General features: G+C 46.0%; 1 protein-coding gene across 3 annotated transcripts in view; it reads left to right on the top strand.

Moving 5' to 3' along the window:
• Window positions 1–19,487, top strand: part of PRPF31 (pre-mRNA processing factor 31) — a 100,418-nt gene that overhangs the window by 45,812 nt on the left and 35,119 nt on the right. For all 3 annotated transcript variants that reach the window (XM_069200736.1, XM_069200734.1, XM_069200735.1), the window contains 4 exons: window positions 8,767–8,924; window positions 9,940–10,029; window positions 16,782–16,909; window positions 19,079–19,151. In XM_069200736.1, coding sequence (XP_069056837.1) covers window positions 8,767–8,924; window positions 9,940–10,029; window positions 16,782–16,909; window positions 19,079–19,151 — 449 coding nt within the window. The remainder of the gene's footprint in view (window positions 1–8,766; window positions 8,925–9,939; window positions 10,030–16,781; window positions 16,910–19,078; window positions 19,152–19,487) is intronic.

Genomic DNA, 19,487 nt, shown 5'->3' with positions numbered 1-19,487 from the left:
GCACCTGATACTGAGTCTTCTCCACACTGTGTTCTATCCAACTTTTGAGTGTTTAATGCCTAATATTGTAAGGAATGTGCCTCATTCACTGTGACAAATTGTTTCTAGTTTTAGTTGTTACAAGGAATGCATAGAGAATATTGAGCAGCTTATTTATCATCTTTACTCTTGCCTTTTAAAAGTGTACTTGGCTACTGTGATGGTATGCCAGATTTTAAATCCTACTGCCTGGACTATCTTAGCTCATTGTGTGTATTGTTCAGCAGGGGTTTTGCGTCTCATTAATCAGCACTTGCTTCAAAAAAGTTAGGACACATCAGGGGTGTAACTTTTTTATGTTTGGAGCATGTGTGGCTATAGATAAACATGCCTTCTAGTGTTGGGCTTGTACTTTGCTAGTTGTTTTTTCCTGGAAGAAGTCTGTGATTCATCCTCTAGATGTAGATGGCAAGTTGCCGACCCCATTGTTGGATTGTTTTTCTCCGCCTTGGAATTAGGACATGATCCTGTGTGCTCCCGCTCTCAGTGAGTTTCAGTTTCCATTCTGGCCTTGAGTCTGCTGACCTCGACTCTCATCTCAGGAGACTTTTCAATGCTAATTTTACATTTGCAGCACCGGTCCCATTAATGATGAGCGACTGGGCCTCTAGGGTCCCATTGACGATGAGCGACTCGGCCTCTCCGGTTCTTTGGGCCTGCATGCTCCGGGCTCTGTTGGGAGAATGAAGACGCTCTCAAGGTAATGGAATGGATGCCCTTTTAAGAGGTGCCCCCAGTATCACTGAAAGTATTCATGAGCCAACCTCCATGCAGTGTGCTTCTTGTGCCTCTTGTTGGACCATGACGAGATCTGCTGTGACTACTGTTTGGCGTTCCTCCTACATCAGCACCGAGACAGTGGGCACACAACAGATGCTCAGTCCACTTAGCGCTTCCTATTGCTCCTCTTCGGCACCTAGGGTGATCAGCTTTACCAAAGATGTGAGGTGTCTGAGTGAGTCGAGCTCCTGTGCCCATCAACCCAGCCCCAAATACATCAACTCAGACGCCTCACAGTACTGTGAGGACGAAGAAAATGCCCGATGCGCTCCATTTACTGTGGTCCGACCTTGTCCACATATGTTACACCACGGCATGTGTGAGTGCTGTTGATGTGTTTCCTCCACCCCCTCCCTGACAGAACAGGCCTAGAGTCCAGTGGCGAAACCGCTGCTGCCTTTAGGTGCACCACCACCCTCCAGTGTGCTAGACAACACCAAAGCAAAGCCCTTCATCTTCCCTGGCACCGACCACGTAGGTGCATGTCAGTGCTGACACTCCAGTGGCACCTTCGAAGCTGAAGGGTTTCCAGCTCCAGCCACCTTGGCTGCCAAAGCCTTTGCGCCAAAGCCTGTCTTCTCCCTTAACATTGAAGAATAGCCCCTCATGGAAAAACTTTAGCATGAGCTGGATGTGAGACAAAGGAAAATTTTCATCCACCCATGCACCGGAAAGAATGTGGCATTGGATAAAATTGCCTCTGAAAAGCAGCCAAGGATGCCCAGTGATCACCCAGCTTCACGTCCCCAGTTGGCCCTAGCCTAACATATTTGGCACTGCGCTATCCATCACTAGGTTCATCTCCTGGCAGAGACCCTAGCGGGAGTGGACAATGATTTTGCAGACCTATTCAGCAGGACTCAGCAACAAGTCAACGAGTGTGAACTCCACCCGCAAGTCCTGCTATCTTACTTCCGCAGATGGGGCATCCCAGACAAAGATCTGTTTGCCACAGCAGAAAATGTCAATTTGCCTTCCAATTTTTATTTGTTTCCACACACCTAGTCTATAGGCAATGCTCTGTGGATGAATTGGTCAGGGATCTTTGCCTGTGCTTTTCTGCCCCTTCTGCTGATTACATACATGGCCAAGAAGCTGAGGCACACATTTCTCACACTCATCTTGGTGGTTCTGACATGGGCCAGACAACCGTGGTTGTCCGCCCTCCTCAAGGTATCAGTTGTCCCGCACAAGAAGCTCCCCAATAGGCCGGAATTTTGCACTCCAGATAATAGAATGGTCAGGCACCCAGAACCCAAGCAGCTTATTTTAGCGATTTGGCTCCTGAAGTCTAAGATTAGTTACCTGGGGTTGCTGCAGGAGTGCACGGACATACTCTGAGAAGCCAGTAGAGCTACCACACACACCTGCCAAGAAGCAAAAACGTTTTGTGCATTACTGTACCCTAAACATTAATCCACTCATCCTGACGGTGCAGGACATTATTGTTACATCCTACACCATCAAAGGTTTGGTTTGGATTATGCATGACAGGTTAAACCTAGCTGCAATTGCTGCATGCGTGCAAAATAGGGACCGCTCTTCAAAATCCCTGTTATCAAAGTCTATATGAAGGGCCTTGAGTAGGTAATCCGTCCTAGGGTGCTTCCTGTACCAGTCTGGAGCCTTAACATTGTCCTTACCAGATGATTGGGGCCACCCTTTGCCCCACTGCATTCATGCACCCTTGTTCTTCTCTTGGAAGGTTGCCTTCTTGATCGCAATCATCTCACTCAGACGCACAAGTGAATTTCAGGCCTTCACTCTTCATGAACCTTTTTTCCTAGTACCCACGGACAACGTAGGTCTCAGAACCAGTCTGAAGTTTTTGCCCGAGGTGGTCACTTCCTTTCCACCTCAACCAATCCTGTGAGCTCAGTCTCCCCCCCCCCCCCCCCCATCCCCTCCCAAACAACCTGACTGGGGAGCTGAAAGAGAACTCCACACACTTGATGTTAAGAGGGTTCTTATTTATTACATTGATAGAACCAAACCCTTTTGTAAGACGCAACAGTTATTTGTAGTGTTTTCACAGCTTCATAAAGAACACACCATTTGGAAGGCAGTGATTGCAAGGTGGTTTATTAAATGCATCCAGACCTGTTATGCTAAAGCTAAAAGAACCTTATTTTCCTGCTCCAGGCCCCACACCAACCACAAGAAGGGAGCTACTGTGGTTTTCCTGGAAAACATACCCATGTTGGACATCTTTAAAGCTGCCACTTCATCCACTCCATGCACTTTTATAAAACATTGTGTGGATTCCAGTCAAGAGATCAGACCAGAGTTGGTCAAGGTATTATCAAAACTTTGTGTTTGATGGCATGTGTGGCTGTAGATACACATGCTGTGCATTATCCTGCCATTGAGTGTTGGGCTCAGAGTAATGCAACTTGTTTTTCTTCTAGAAGTGTTTTCTAGTCACTGGGTCACATGGCGCCTCCTTCTCGGTGATACTGTGCGTTGGCATTGAGTATTTTGTTAGATTGATTTTTTTTTCTCTGCAGTCAGGGTCAGACTTGTTTCTGCTTGCTCCTTATTCACTCAAATTGGTTCGAGACTCTTTTCTTCTTTATTATCCATGGAAGGTATGTAAGTCGATCTTGTCTCTATCATAATCTCAATATAGTCTGGTCGTACCTCGATCGCGTACCCTTGGGGGCGGGCCCGCCTGGCCCCTGGCCTATCTCCACATGGCACGTTAAAATATGTTGGAACTGACGCTGTTTAGATTCTGTCCCCTGTGCCACACCACATTTTCACACACAGATCACTATCAAGTGTGTAACCTCTGCCTTTACCCAGACCACAGCGAGCCACTTGCTACGTGTGCTGATCGTTTCAGTCCAAGAAAACACTTTGGGACCAAAGAGCTCGCAGGCTGGAAATGAGACACTCGATGCAAGACAACACCCTGGATATTTTCGGCGATGAACACGCACAGGAGGAGCTGGAGCAAGAAGGGGGAAGACTCTGACTTAGACCTACAATCCGATATCGAGAGCCAGGACATGTCTTTGGCGCAAGCCCCCCCTCGCATAATGACGGTAAAGAAGCTCACAAAATAGCTCCCTCATCTCCACCTCCTTTTTCTCCTCCACCTCACTCTAACTCAAGTTGGTGGAGATTACACACCGTAGGTTTTCCTGTATATGGTAGGGAAGATCTTGCGGATGTTCCACAAGACCCTGCAATACTTATGATACGGATCCTATTATAGATCCAGATCTCTATCCTAACACCACCCCCCCCCCCCCAATAGAACACCGCTGGGTATGACCAAGTAATAGCTAGGGCTGGTGCTGGTCACAATGTGCAAATACATAAGCATCCAGTAGAAGAAGACTTTCTATTTGATTCCCTCAGCACAACACGCAGGGACATACAGTTCCTCCCTATGTTGCCAGGGATGTTTTGACATGTCGGAGACATTTTCAAGGAGCCTGTGCATTCCCATATAATACCACCATAGGTAGATAAAAAATATGACTGCTCCATCTGCCTCAAAAAACATCCGGTCACAAGTCCCTCCAGATACCACAGCCAGAGAAAGAGCAAATAGCGAGGTTACTGGAGAGTCTCCTTCTCCAGAGAAAAAGTTTATAAAAAAAATAAAAAAAGAATTGATGCAGCAGGAGAAAGGGTTGCTGCGCAAGCACCTATCATTGGCATATTGCTAATTCCCGGGCACTGCTTGCAAGTTATGATCGGGCACACTGGGACAAAATGGAAGAGGTTCTTCAACACCTCCCAGAAGGATACCGTAAACATGCACAGCAAATTGTCTCTGAAGGTCAGACAATTGTGAATAATTCAATTAGATGTGCACTCGATGCAGCAGACACAGTCACATGAGGGGTCAATATCAGTATCCTCCTTAGGAGACATGCCTGGTTAAGGTGTTCTGGTTGCAAACTAGAAGTCCAACAAGCTGTCCTCAATATGCCCTTTGGTGGGGAGCACCTACTTGGGGCCCAGGTTGACTCCACCCTCGAAAAACTAAAAAAAGACACCAACAAAGCTAAAGCCATGGGTGCTTTACAAAGTCAACCAAACGTTTTTTTTTTCTTTTTGCCAGCCAATATACAGGGGTTGCTACAAAGGAACCACATCCGCTGATCATTCCAACTCAGCGTCAAGCCTCTACCTCCTATTCTAAAGGTTTTTTGAGGGGAACATATAGAGGAAATAGCTCTACGGGCAGAGGGAAAGCCACTAACACTTATGGTTTACCCTCTGCAGCCAAAAATGGACTAGCTCCACATTCCACCTTCTCATTCCACTCCAGTAGGGGTGCGTCTTCCATTTTACCACCAACAATGGACAGAGATAATGTAGGACTAATGGCTCCTATCCATTATCCAACATGGTTATTGTCTAGAACTTAAATCGACACCCCTGTTAGACCTGGCATCCTTAGGTTGGTCGTAACCCAGACTTTTTACCTTACCCTCCTGTTTCATTGCTGTATCTTTTGTTGGCCTTGGGACTCTGAGCACTTTACCACTGCTAACCAGTGCTAAAGTGCATGTGCTTCTCCCCTACAAGCATGGTAACATTGGTATACTCAGAATTGGTATATTAATTACCTTGTAGGGTGAGCCACACACTTGGGTCTGTAAATTAAATGCAACTAGTTGGCCTGCAGCATGATTGTGCCACCCACCTAAGTAGCCCTTTAAACCGGTCTCAGGCCTGCCACTGCAGAGCCTGCATGCGCAGTCCCACTGCCACCCCAACTTGGCACCTAAAACCCCTTGCCAAGTCTTTACTCCCCTTTTGCTTACATCCAAGTCACCTAAAGTACGCCCTAGGGAGCCCATGGGGCAGGGTCCCATGTAAGTAGAAAGGCAGGACATGCACCTATCTATTCCCATGTCCTGGTAATCAAAAACCCCTCAAGTGCTTTTTCATTATTGTGAGGACTACACATTTCATAGGCCAGCTTTAGGAATTCCTTATAATGAACTTGAGTTGTAATTCATGATCTGAGAGGAGTTGCTGGGTCATGTTTAGTACCATTGGAATGGTAATAATAAATCGTCTTTGCTGGGAAGGTTGGATTTATTACTACTAGTCTAGAAGTACCACTTTTAGAAAGTGAACATGTCTCTGCACTCACTGCCTTGTGAGCCTACAGCCTCCCTCCAATACACGTCTGGCTTAGGTGGGGTGACAGTTCCACCTGTGCATTCCCTTCAGACACCCACAACACAGGATACTCAGCCATATCTGCATATGGGTCTTCCTGGGGAAGGAATGGGAAGGATCTCACACTTGCATCTCAAAGGGTAAGGGCTGGGGTCCACACAAGAGGGCAGATTTACCACTGCTCAAACCCCCTCACCGAAACGGGGGAGGCTTGCTGGGCAGGGCAGCCCGAGGGTAATTAGATTAATGTGGCGATCAGCAAGGTGAGTCTCCCCGGTCCTGGCACAGCTGGTTGGCCCTATTCAGAATGCAGTTCTTGGTGGGGCAGGGCTTGCCACAAGGCCCTGGAAGTCACTCTGGCAATCGCTGGAAAGTTGATGATGCCAGGCAAAGGTCACAGGCCACAGGGCAGCAATTCCTAGGAACAGTCAGCACAGCCAGCCTGAACTCTTGGCACGGTCTCTTCTAGGTCCAGTAGTGATCTACGTTACCCTGTAAGCATCTGTTTGTTCCATGTTGTGCTGTAGATTTACATGCACCCATCCTCTTCCCTGGAAGCCAGTGGTTGCTACAGTTCTTTCTCTTTAACATGACTCTTTCTACTTGCATGATCACTATTCCCATTTCATACGTACTCATCTGTTGAGAGAAAAACAATTTAGCTGTGGAGCCAGTGACTGTAGGAAGGTAGGTTACTATCTCTGCAGTGTACCAACGTAAGGGTACACTATGCAGATAGTACAGGCAACCCTTATTGGCTGACAGGTTAACGTAATAACCCTAAAGGTTCTCTTTTGTGGCAGTGTGGGAGAGCAATTTAGGCTTATCAGAGGGCAGTGCTAAGCATTTGTTGAACAAATAGTCAATGAATTAGACACTCAGAAGCAACTCGAGACCAGTTTTAGAATAGAACACTTTTTTTTTTTGTTCCAATATATTTTAGAAACTAGAAACCAACAAGGCCACCCTCATGGTCAGCCTTGTCTGTTCAGTCGCCCCCTCGGTGGGCAGGTTGTCCTTTGTGGCGGTGGTGTCTTGTCTAGATACATACATGCCTTAGAGCTTGCAAGTACTCGTGTACTCCTTGGCATCTCTAAACTTGGTGGGGAGGCAGGTGTGTCCTCCTGGGGCATGACGACCTCCTCCTGGGTTACTGCTGTGTTGGTGGACCCGGTGGTAAGCAGTTCGGTGGACCGGACATCTCTGTTGGTGCCTGCAGGAAGTGGCTCCTCCACTGTAAGGGTGATGCTGGCTGGTTGGCGAAGTACTGGCAACCCTCCAGGGCTTTTGGGAGGTGCACAGCTGCAGGATGAGTCGGTTCTGGTGATAATCAGTGCAGCAACAGTAAAACCCGCTCCACAGTTCTTGCGCTGGTTGCCTCTACTTAGTACTTCTTCATGAAGCCGGACAAATCTAAGTTCCTGGTGTCAGGAGGCCGCCTAAATACTCAATTTAGGGGAGAGTAGGGTAGTAGACAATGGGCTACTTACCACTGGGGTGCCACCCACTCTATATGTTCACTTCCTGTGGGGCATAGGCATAACCCTGTCCTAGAATTCCGAATTCCACCAAAAACAAGATGGTGGAACCCTTCCTTTGTGGAGAACATTGGGCTGCCCACATGAGGGGTTTGACTAGCCTGGTAGTGCAACACGTCTCCTTACGTGGCTAATTTACTGCCTGTCCTGGTGCCAAATGGGCCTCAGGGCAGGGTGTATCCTCTCCCAGGTCTGGAGGAAGCCTGGGTCGCATGTGAAAGGCAGCAGGGACCTTGAAGTGCCTGGCCTTGGTGTGCAGATTCACTAGCCATCCTGGTGGAGGAGGTAATGCCACCTTTCTTCTGAGCAGGCAGTGTTTCTGGCCTCTGAGAGCAAGGGCAATCACCTCCAGGGCGTCAGAAACCTATTGTTGCTGGCAGGCTGCTCGATATATGTCAGTCAGGACACTAGAGTCTCATAGGTTTCAGGAGGCACCTCTGGAGTACCCTCTGGTGCATGTCATCATAAATCCAATATGGCATCAGTATGGATTTATTAAGAAAAGGTGTTTGATACCAAACACCATAGGTTTCAGGGTAGCCAAGTAGACTAACTAGATATCACAGGGGCATATCTGCTCAGGCAGATATGTCTTCACATAAAATGTAATGCACCCTGCCTTAGGGGTGACATATATATTAGATGCAGTGATTTGGGGGCATGGCACATGAGTGTACCATGTCGTGTTTTCACTCATGGCTTGCACAATGACATGCAGTCAGCATTGGCAGGCCCTTTGGGTGGGACAATACATGCTGAAGCCCCGTGAGACCCTCTTTAGTACCTATGTCCTATGTACCAGGGATATCACTTACTAGGGCTTTGCAGGGGTGCTAAAGTGTATGCCAGTTGTACACAATTAGACCTTTTAACTTGTTTTAGGGAAAGAGCGCTGCCACTGGATAGCAGGAACCCAGTGCATCTTCAGTTGAAAAACCTCAGTACCAGTTGCAAAAAAGTGTGGGTGACGGGTCAAAAGGGGGACTTTCCTAAAGTGACCATGTGCACCTGCATCCGGAGGAGGTGTCACTGAGACCTTGTGACTCGAAGGACTTCTTTGAAGAAAAACAACTTGCAAGGTCCAAGCTCAACACTGGATAGCAGGAGTATGCAGAGCATATGAATCTACAGCACCACTTCCAACAAACAGATGCTTACAGTTTAACATATTCCTTTTCCGTGTTGCAGGCATCTCCAAAGGCTTCTCTAATTGTCAAACTTCTCTATTAACCTGAGCCCCCTGTCTCTTCTTCCACAGGGATTGCTGGAGGCCTCACCATCCTCTCCAAGATGCCGGCCTGCAACGTCATGCTCTTGGGAGCCCAGCGTAAGAACTTGTCTGGTTTCTCCAGCACCTCGGTGCTGCCGCACACAGGTTACATCTACAACAGTGATATTATCCAGTCACTACCTCCGGTAAACACAATTTTTCCTCACTGTGATCCAACTTTGGCTCAGTTATTGTTCCAGAAGCATACCATCCTCCTCCAGTTCCTGATATTTTTTTTTCTACTGCCCTTTATTCGGGGTGCCACTTTCCCCCAGCACGTCCAGTATGGATTCTTAATGAAAAAAAAAACGTATTTGAGACTGTAGAATCAGATAGTTTTTTTAAGTATGTTTTTTAATGCTTACGAACTCTTGAACCAGAGATTTGCCAGTTCATCACTTAGATACACCACTGATGTGTAGTACGTTATCCAAAGACATCTGTTCAAGTTTTGTTAACTGCTACTAATATTATATTGTACTCGGAAGCCGTTGTCAGGGAGATACGTTTGTAGCAAACATTTCCCTAATACCTTCTACGTTTTTTGCATCTTTCCTTGGCCTAAATTCACTACTTAGATTGGTTTTATGCCGTCAATAAAACAATGCAGTCTGGATACTGGGGTAGGGTGAAGATCCTGTCATAGGTGGAGGGGTTAGTACAACACGCCGATCGTTTGTGGGGCACTAAGTGTGTGTGTTTTTTTTATTTTTATGTTTTGTTAAAGAAGAGGCGTCATTTTAAAAACTACACGGTCAGAGCCACGCTCCCAGAGCTGTGGTCCATTTGCCTTGCAGATGAGTTTGAGTGTATGTCCCTGACCACTGGGCATCCTCTATTTTCCAGGGTTTATGTCCTTGTCTGCTGTGAGTTATTTGCCAGTGTCTGTGGTTGCCTTCTCGAAGCTCTGGGCTCATCTATGAGGCCAGCCCAAACAATATCCACTTGTCACGAGAGGATCAAATCGGTACTTTGGTTTGGCTGTCCGCCTCCCCTAGGCTCAAGTGCACTCCCTTAGTAGCATTCCAAAACCTGTTTGACATTGGTTGGCTTAGCTCCTAAAAATTAAATAATACGTTGGTTCCAGTTGGAGCACTATGTATGTGCATCCCATCATGCATTTGTTTGTGGGCCTCACCTCTTCTCTCACTTCTTTTGTAGGACCTACGCAAAAAGGCAGCCCGTCAAGTTGCTGCTAAGTGCACATTAGCAGCACGTGTGGACAGCTTCCATGAGAGCACTGCTGGGAAGGTATGTTTAATGCCAATGAAAGCAGACGGAAACTAGTGCCAGGTTTAGATTCTCTTGCCCTATCTGCTTTCAGCATAGATATTTCCTTGTCCCGCAGTTCTATATTTTTCATGTACACATAATTTAGAAATAACCTTAAATGTCCAGGAAAAAATGGTTAAACTGCATTATCTGTTGTAAGTAAGCACGTTGTTCTGGGTGTCATGCACCATCCAGGATCAAAGCAGGTATAATGGGTGCAGTGTTGCTATTTAATGGCCTTTGAACTGGCTTTTTATATTGAATGCTGATCATACAGTTTAGTGTGTAATTTCTGGTGAAAATTTACATAAGGAAACCTGGTCTGGAGAAACATTTTAACCAACAGCATTACTGGAATGTCAAAGTTCGATGGCATCTGTCGCTGTAGATACACATGGTATGCATGAGCTCGCCATCTGGTGTTGGGTCGGAGTGTTACAAGTTGTTTTTCTTCGAAGAAGTGTTTTCGAGTCACGGGACCGAGTGACTCCACCTTCTGTGCTCATTGCGCATGGGCGTCGACTCCATCTTCGATTGTTTTCTTTCCGCCATCGGGTTCGGACGTGTTCCTGTCGCTCCGAGTTTCGGAACGGAAAGATAGCTGAAGACGGAAGATTTTCGACGGTATCGTTGCGATCCGGTTAGAGATAGACACATACGACGACGCGTTGAACATCGAAGCGCTTCGGTGCCCTTCGGGGTAGATTTCGGCACCCCGTCGGGGCCTAGTCGGCCCGACCGCGTGGAGGACAACGCCGATGGAACGGACCCCGTTTCGATTCTGCCCCGAATGCCACAACAAATATCCTTATACGGACCTACACTCGGTCTGTAATCTGTGCCTGTCACCCGAGCACAGCGAAGATTCCTGTGAGGCCTGTCGGGCGTTCCGGTCCCGAAAAACTCTGCGCGACCGTCGAGCGAGAAGACTGCAGATGGCGTCCACGCCAAAAGAGCGTCGACAGTTCGAGACAGAAGAGGAACAGGAGGAATCCTTTTCCATCCAGGATTCAGACTCCGACGAGCTACACTCTACAAGAACTGTGAGTAAGACGTCGAGATCAAACCTTAAAAAAGGAAAGAAGGCCCAGGGGACGCCACTGCCAACCGGCCATGGCTCCACCCAAATTCTCGGTGACCAACAATCGGCACCGAAAAAGGCCCATTCAGTGTCGAGATCGTCCGACTCCGGTCGAGACACCGGCACGCAGCCTCCTCGAGACCGAGAGACTGCTAAACAGAAGCATCGACACCGAGAGTTCGGTGTCGACACGGATCGACGCCGAGACAGTGGCGCCGAAGACCATAGAGGCCCAGATTTTTCGGCACAGAAAAAGAGGAAGGTTACCTCGGAGCCGAAAAAACAATCGACAGGGTTTTCGGAGCCGAAAAAAGCGACATCAGACCCTGTTTCTGGCTCCTACACTGAAGAGCATTCTATGTCTTCTCAAATGAAGAAACATAGATTTGAACAAGAACTGCAATCCACTGACGTGGATCACACGCAAAAGCGTATCTTTATTCAGCAGGGGACTGGGAAGATCAGTACCCTTCCACCTGTCAAACGAAAGAGAACGCTTCAGTTTACTCCTCAGCAACAAACAGCACAAAAGGTAACACCTCCTCCCTCGCCTCCACCTGTAACTCCGGCTTCGCCAACTTACACCCCGTCACATTCGCCAGCTCACACCGCCATGAGCCACGATGACCAAGATCAGGATGCGTGGGACTTGTACGACGCACCAGTGTCTGATAACAGCCCAGACACATACCCAACTAGGCCATCACCACCGGAAGACAGCACAGCCTACTCACAAGTGGTGGCTAGAGCAGCACTATTCCATAATGTGGAACTACACTCGGAACAAGTAGAGGATGATTTTTTATTTAACACCCTCTCCTCAACCCACAGCTCCTACCAAAGCCTGCCGATGCTCCCAGGCATGCTACGCCATGCAAAGGACATTTTCAAGGAGCCAGTTAAAAGTAGGGCAGTGACGCCTAGGGTGGACAAAAAGTATAAGGCGCCTCCTACGGACCCTGTATTCATCACCTCTCAGCTGCCACCAGACTCTGTGGTGGTAGGGGCTGCCAGAAAACGGGCAAACTCACACACTTCTGGGGATGCACCTCCCCCAGATAAAGAAAGTAGGAAGTTCGATGCAGCCGGGAAGAGGGTTGCTGTCCAAGCAGCAAACCAGTGGCGCATCGCAAATTCACAAGCGCTGCTAGCGCGATACGACAGAGCCCACTGGGATGAGATGCAGCATCTCATTGAACATCTCCCAAAAGATCTGCAAAAAAGAGCAAAACAGGTTGTTGAGGAGGGTCAAAACATTTCCAACAATCAAATACGCTCCTCCATGGATGCAGCAGACACGGCCGCAAGAACCATTAATACGTCGGTTACCATCCGTAGGCACGCATGGCTCAGAACGTCTGGATTCAAGCCAGAAATTCAGCAGGCAGTGCTTAACATGCCAGTAAACGAGAAACTTCTGTTCGGTCCGGAGGTCGACACAGCCATAGAAAAGCTCAAGAAGGACACTGACACTGCCAAGGCCATGGGCGCACTCTACTCCCCGCAGAGCAGAGGATCTTATAACACCTTCCGCAAAACACCTTTTAGAGGAGGGTTTCGGGGTCAGGCCACACAAGCTAGCACCTCACAGTCCGCACCGCCCACCTACCAGGGACAGTACAGGGGAGGTTTTCGGGGCCAGTATAGAGGGGGGCAATTTCCTAGGAATAGAGGAAGATTTCAAAGCCCCAAAACCACTACCAACAAGCAGTGACTCACACGTCACTCACCCCTCCCACACAACACCAGTGGGGGGGAGGATACATCAATATTACGAAGCATGGGACAAAATAACTACAGACACATGGGTCCTAGCAATTATCCAACATGGTTATTGCATAGAATTCATGCAATTCCCTCCAGACATACCACCAAAATCACAAAATTTATCAAAATACCATTCACAGCTTCTACAGATAGAAGTTCAAGCACTACTGCAAAAAAATGCAATAGAATTAGTACCAAGCACACAAATAAACACAGGAGTTTATTCACTGTACTTCTTGATACCAAAAAAGGACGAAACACTGAGACCAATTCTAGACCTCAGGGTAGTAAACACATTCATCAAATCAGACCACTTTCACATGGTCACACTACAAGAAGTGTTACCATTGCTCAGAAAACACGACTACATGACAACCCTAGACCTCAAGGACGCATATTTCCATATACCAATACATCAATCACACAGGAAATATCTAAGGTTTGTATTCAAAGGAATACATTACCAATTCAAAGTATTGCCTTTTGGTTTAACAACCGCTCCAAGAGTATTCACAAAATGCCTAGCAGTAGTCGCTGCACACATCAGAAGGCAGCAAATACATGTGTTCCCGTATCTAGACGACTGGCTAATCAAAACCAGTTCGCTCACACAATGCTCAAACCACACAAATCAAGTCATACAAACCCTCTACAATCTAGGGTTCACCGTCAACTTTGCAAAATCAAACATTCTGCCAAGCAAAGTACAGCAATATCTAGGAGCCATAATAGACACGACAAAAGGAGTAGCAACGCCAACTCCACAAAGGATCCACAATTTCAACAGGGTCATTCAACACATGTCTCCAAACCAAACAATACAAGCAAGAACAATACTACAGCTCCTAGGCATGATGTCCTCATGCATAGCCATTGTCCCAAACGCAAGACTGCACATGAGGCCCTTACAACAGTGCCTAGCCTCACAGTGGTCTCAAGCACAGGGTCACCTTCTAGATCTGGTGTTGCTAGACCGCCAAACTTACCTATCGCTTCTATGGTGGAACAGTATAAATTTAAACATAGGGCGGCCTTTCCAAGACCCAGTGCCACAGTACGTAATAACAACAGATGCTTCCATGACAGGGTGGGGAGCACATCTCAATCAACACAACATAAGAGGACAATGGAACATACATCAAACAAAACTGCATATAAATCATCTAGAATTATTAGCAGTTTTTCAAGCACTAAAAGCTTTCCAACCAATCATAACCCACAAATACATCCTTGTCAAAACAGACAACATGACAACGATGTATTATCTAAACAAACAAGGAGGAACACATTCAACGCAGTTAAGCTTGTTAGCTCAAAAAATATGGAAGTGGGCAATCCACCATCAAATTGGTCTAATAGCACAGTTTATTCCGGGGATCCAGAATCAGCTGGCAGACAATCTCTCTCGAGATCACCAGCAAGTCCACGAATGGGAAATCCACCCACAAATTCTGAACACCTACTTCACACTCTGGGGAACACCACAAATAGACTTATTTGCAACAAAAGAGAACGCAAAATGCCAAAACTTCGCGTCCAGATACCCACACAAGCAATCCCAAGGCAATGCCCTATGGATGAACTGGTCAGGAATATTTGCTTACGCTTTTCCTCCTCTCCCTCTCCTTCCTTACCTAGTAAACAAATTGAGTCAAAACAAACTCAAACTCATTTTAATAGCACCAACGTGGGCAAGACAACCCTGGTACACAACACTGCTAGATCTGTCTGTAGTACCACACATCAAACTGCCCAACAAACCAGATCTGTTAACGCAACACAACCAACAGATCAGACACCCGGACCCAGCATCGCTGAATCTAGCAATCTGGCTCCTGAAATCCTAGAATTCGGACACTTACAACTTAGCCAAGAGTGTATGGAAGTCATAAAGCAGGCCAGAAGGCCATCCACTAGACACTGCTACGCAAGTAAGTGGAAAAGATTTGTTTGGTACTGCCATCATAATCAGATACAACCACTAGAGGCAACTCCAAAACATATAGTAAATTACTTGCTCCATTTACAAAAAGCAAAGCTAGCCTTCTCTTCTATTAAAATACACCTTGCAGCAATATCTGCATACCTGCAAACTACATATTCAACTTCCTTGTATAGGATACCAGTTATCAAAGCATTCATAGAAGGGCTTAAAAGAATTATACCACCAAGAACACCACCTGTTCCTTCATGGAACCTAAACGTGGTTCTAACAAGACTCATGGGCCCACCTTTCGAACCCATGCACTCTTGCGGAATACAATTCCTCACCTGGAAAGTTGCCTTTCTCATCGCCATTACATCTCTAAGAAGAGTAAGTGAAATTCAAGCGTTCACAACACAAGAGCCTTTTATACAAATACATAAAAATAAGGTCGTCCTACGACCTAATCCAAAATTTTTACCAAAAGTTATTTCTCCATTCCATCTAAATCAAACGGTAGAACTACCAGTATTCTTCCCACAGCCAGATTCTGTGGCTGAAAGAGCACTACATACATTAGATGTCAAAAGAGCATTAATGTACTACATTGACAGAACGAAGAACATCAGAAAAACTAAACAGCTATTTATTGCATTCCAAAAACCTCATGCAGGTAACCCAATATCAAAACAAGGTATAGCCAGATGGATAGTTAAATGCATCCAAATCTGCTACCTTAAAGCAAAAAGACAACTGCCCATTACTCCCAGGGCACATTCAACAAGGAAAAAAGGTGCTTCAATGGCCTTTTTAGGAAACATCCCAATGCAAGAAATATGTAAGGCAGCCACTTGGTCTACGCCTCACACATTCACCAAACACTACTGTATAGATGTGCTATCCGCACAACAAGCTACAGTAGGTCAAGCTGTATTAAGAACTCTATTTCAGACAACTTCTACTCCTACAGGCTAAACCACCGCTTATGGGGAACTAACTGCTTACTAGTCTATGCATACCATGTGTATCTACAGCGACAGATGCCATCGAACTGAAAATGTCACTTACCCAGTGTACATCTGTTCGTGGCATCAGTCGCTGAGATTCACATGGACCCACCCACCTCCCCGGAAGCCTGTAGCAGTTCAGAAGTTACCTTCAATTTTGTACATTTGTATATATATTGCTTAATCCTTTAATAGGTACATACTTACATTTTTCATTGCGCGGGCACTATTACTATAGTACAACTCCTACCTCACCCTCTGCGGGGAAAACAATCGAAGATGGAGTCGACGCCCATGCGCAATGAGCACAGAAGGTGGAGTCACTCGGTCCCGTGACTCGAAAACACTTCTTCGAAGAAAAACAACTTGTAACACTCCGACCCAACACCAGATGGCGAGCTCATGCATACCATGTGAATCTCAGCGACTGATGCCACGAACAGATGTACACTGGGTAAGTGACATTTTCATTTCTTGTTAAAAAACGTCCCGTCTAGAAATATCCCAAAGGAGGCCTCAATCTTGTCAGAGTAGACTCGGCCTTCCAGTCATCACGAGGTCTATGTAGTGAGTGCAGTTGAGTTGGCACTGTAATAGCACCTGAAAGCTAGTGGCAGTAAACCTGGTTTAACCACTACATTACTTCTTGATATTTCACACCCAAATCTCCTAGAAAAGATATCAGACTGTCTGTAGTCTGAAAAATCGTTATTTAGAATACTGTTTATTTTTGTTCATGCTTACTCCGTAGCTCCTCCAGTCTCCCACACTAATGCAACTACTAAACACACATGAAGCAGGTAAATCCTCATTGAGCCTCCTTCAATATTATTTCTGTTTTTAACATTTCTAACCCACAGCATCACAGATCAGACTTGATATAAGAGCTGAAAAAATCCTTGTTCACTGTTATGCTGGCCTTATGGCTTCTCCTCTGCATTCCTCTGTCTAGGTTGGATATGATCTCAAGGAAGAGATTGAAAGGAAGTTTGACAAGTGGCAGGAGCCTCCACCTGTGAAGCAGGTGAAACCACTGCCCGCACCACTGGATGGGCAGAGGAAGAAACGAGGGGGGCGCAGGTGAGTCTTTGCAGGCCTGTATCCGGCAAGCCTTAACCAACATGGTGTATGTTTTAGTACATTAACCCCATCCACTGTCATTGTCATATCTTTATTATTTTAGCATTTGTTGTAAGAGATAATTGAACCTGTTTGAACCCTTAAATGAGCGGGGTAATAGAAGATTACCAGCTTAACAGGCAGTTTTACTATGTAAGTGACATAGGCTCTGTAACAAAGTCGTCTGCCTTAATCCAAACAAGAGAAAACAGTCCTGGCTCTTGATAACTACCTATACCCCAAGAGACCGATGTCTAGGGGAGGAGACTAGGTTGTGGGCAGTAGAATCCATAGAGCCTTTTTATTTAGTCATTTGTTTAAAAAAAAAAAAAAAAAGTCGAGGTATGTAAATTGAGTTTTGTACTGTTGATTTGTACATTCCCCATGAGTGCAAGGTCTTCTAATGACACGTCCTTTAACTTGGGGCAGCCGAGTGTCTGACAGACACCTAGCTGCACGTTTCTGGTTCAGTTTGTTTAAGGAATCTGGAATTCAAAAGTATTGTTGCACTTTTGTGGGGCTGTTTCAAGAAGTAGTTCTACAACATAACCATTCTTCTCTTCTGCGTTCTCCTCTTTAGGATTATCTCTTCTTAAACTGTCCCTGAAGCTCCTCCCGGAGATACAAGCAAAGGTGCCCTTGCATCTGAATGCAGCATGAGCTCTAGATATTTTGTAGTACTACCATTGAATTCTGGGCACGATTTTATTTTTCATCTCTCACAAATGAACTGGCAAACAAAATGCACTGGCTTGTTTTATTTTTCTACTGATTGTCCTCTTTAAACTCTACATACTAAGCAGTGGAACAGTTTCAGGATATTAGTCCCTCTTCAGTAGATAGTAACAAGTGAACTTTGGAGGGTGCTGGCAATGCTGCACAGTCTTCCCAGGTTCTTGTACCACTTCCAGAGCGCAGGTGCATCCCAGGGGTCATCAGCCCAACAACTGAACAAGCAACTAATCTCAAAAAGTGGGAGCGAGCACACTGCCGTACATACTCGCACAGACTTCTCCCACGTGCATCGCTGTAAGCTGAGGACTTTGAACTGAAGTGAATGTTATCATACACAGCATTTACCCCAATGCATCTGGTACTCATTCAACTTGGAAAGCTTTACAGCCACACCCAGCAAACTGTGAAAATCGGTACAACTCGCTAAAGTCACAGATTAACCATTGTGGATACAGTTTCATGCTCCAGGCTAGATTCCAGATTCTCTATTTTGTTTTATTGCAAAGCAATATTTATGGGGGGTGATGTGAATTGTACCTTGACTTGAACATAACTTAACCTGCTTAAAAACGAGATTGAAGAGGGCCGAGGGAGAGTGGGTACCTAAAGTGGAAGAGGTAGTGGCAGGATATTTGGATTAATAGCATTCTTTGTTTGTTATTGCTATGCCCTACCCCAACCTTAGTCACTAGTGATAATAGTGCTAAGAATAAATTAATAGGAGCGGAATATTAGAAAAGCGGACTGTTTAATTATTTTCTGAGAAGAGAAAGAGTGAAGGTGGTTGTGAGCAGTGCAGGTTTTGGCAGCTTAGACTTTGAAACGTTTGTCTCCTTTGTTCGGGAATCGGAAGCAAGGACAACCAAGCAAGGCACTATTTTCAGGACCAGGGTGTCCCTTCAAGTGTGTATCACTAAACTAGGTTGTGGATAAACCCGTGAGAAGCTTAAAAGTTGGGCAGGTCATCTCCAAATTTGCCAGGTCGTTAACGGGTAACTAGTGTGGATGGATTTCTCATAGTTTTTGTAGGAAAGTGCCCCTTTTTGACTTGTCACCCCCACTTTTTGCCTGGTATTTGATGCACTTTTGACAGAAGTACGCTGGGTTCCTTCTAGCCAGGTCCCACTGCCAGATATTTCTCTACAACTGTAAATTGTACCCCTTTGTGAAGCAGTAACCCATCTGCCAAGTTCTAAATCAGGCCCTAAATTCCAATACAGTGGACCATACCTTATGCAGCTGAAGTCGAAAAATGTATATTCTTTGTTGTGGAAGGGGGAGGGCAAAGATATGTCCATCCTGATACTAGTTCCAAGATACAAGCTCCTTTTGTGATACTCTGTATTAATGTTTTTCTGATTTCTTTCTTCCCTCATCCTGTGATTCCTTTGCCAGATACCGGAAGATGAAGGAGCGATTGGGACTGACCGAGATACGCAAACAGGCGAATCGGATGAGCTTTGGTGAGGTGTGTACCTGGTTTCCACATTGTTCTTGAAAACGAAATGTAGTCCTTGATGTGGTGATCTGCTAGTGGCTTCCTAAATTAGTCGATCTGGCATTAGATCGTGCTTTCTTTTTCTAGCAGACCAGCTTCATGTTCCTCTTAACATTATGAATTTGGCACAATGACATCTCAGCTATATTGTATGGTGGTTGGTGGAGGGGTTCTGTAGAACTCTGCCAAAAGAGAAGTTGCAGTCTCATGCAGTGCCTGCTCTTTGTGCTAGAGTATTGTTCCTGCTGCAATGGCTACGTATGTTTATTGAGAAACTTGCTCTGTGTGGTTAGTGACATGAAGGAA

This window comes from Pleurodeles waltl, chromosome 7, assembly GCF_031143425.1.
Source record: "Pleurodeles waltl isolate 20211129_DDA chromosome 7, aPleWal1.hap1.20221129, whole genome shotgun sequence".
NCBI classification, from domain to species: Eukaryota; Metazoa; Chordata; class Amphibia; order Caudata; family Salamandridae; genus Pleurodeles; species Pleurodeles waltl.
This window is presented reverse-complemented; position numbering and strand designations above follow the sequence as displayed.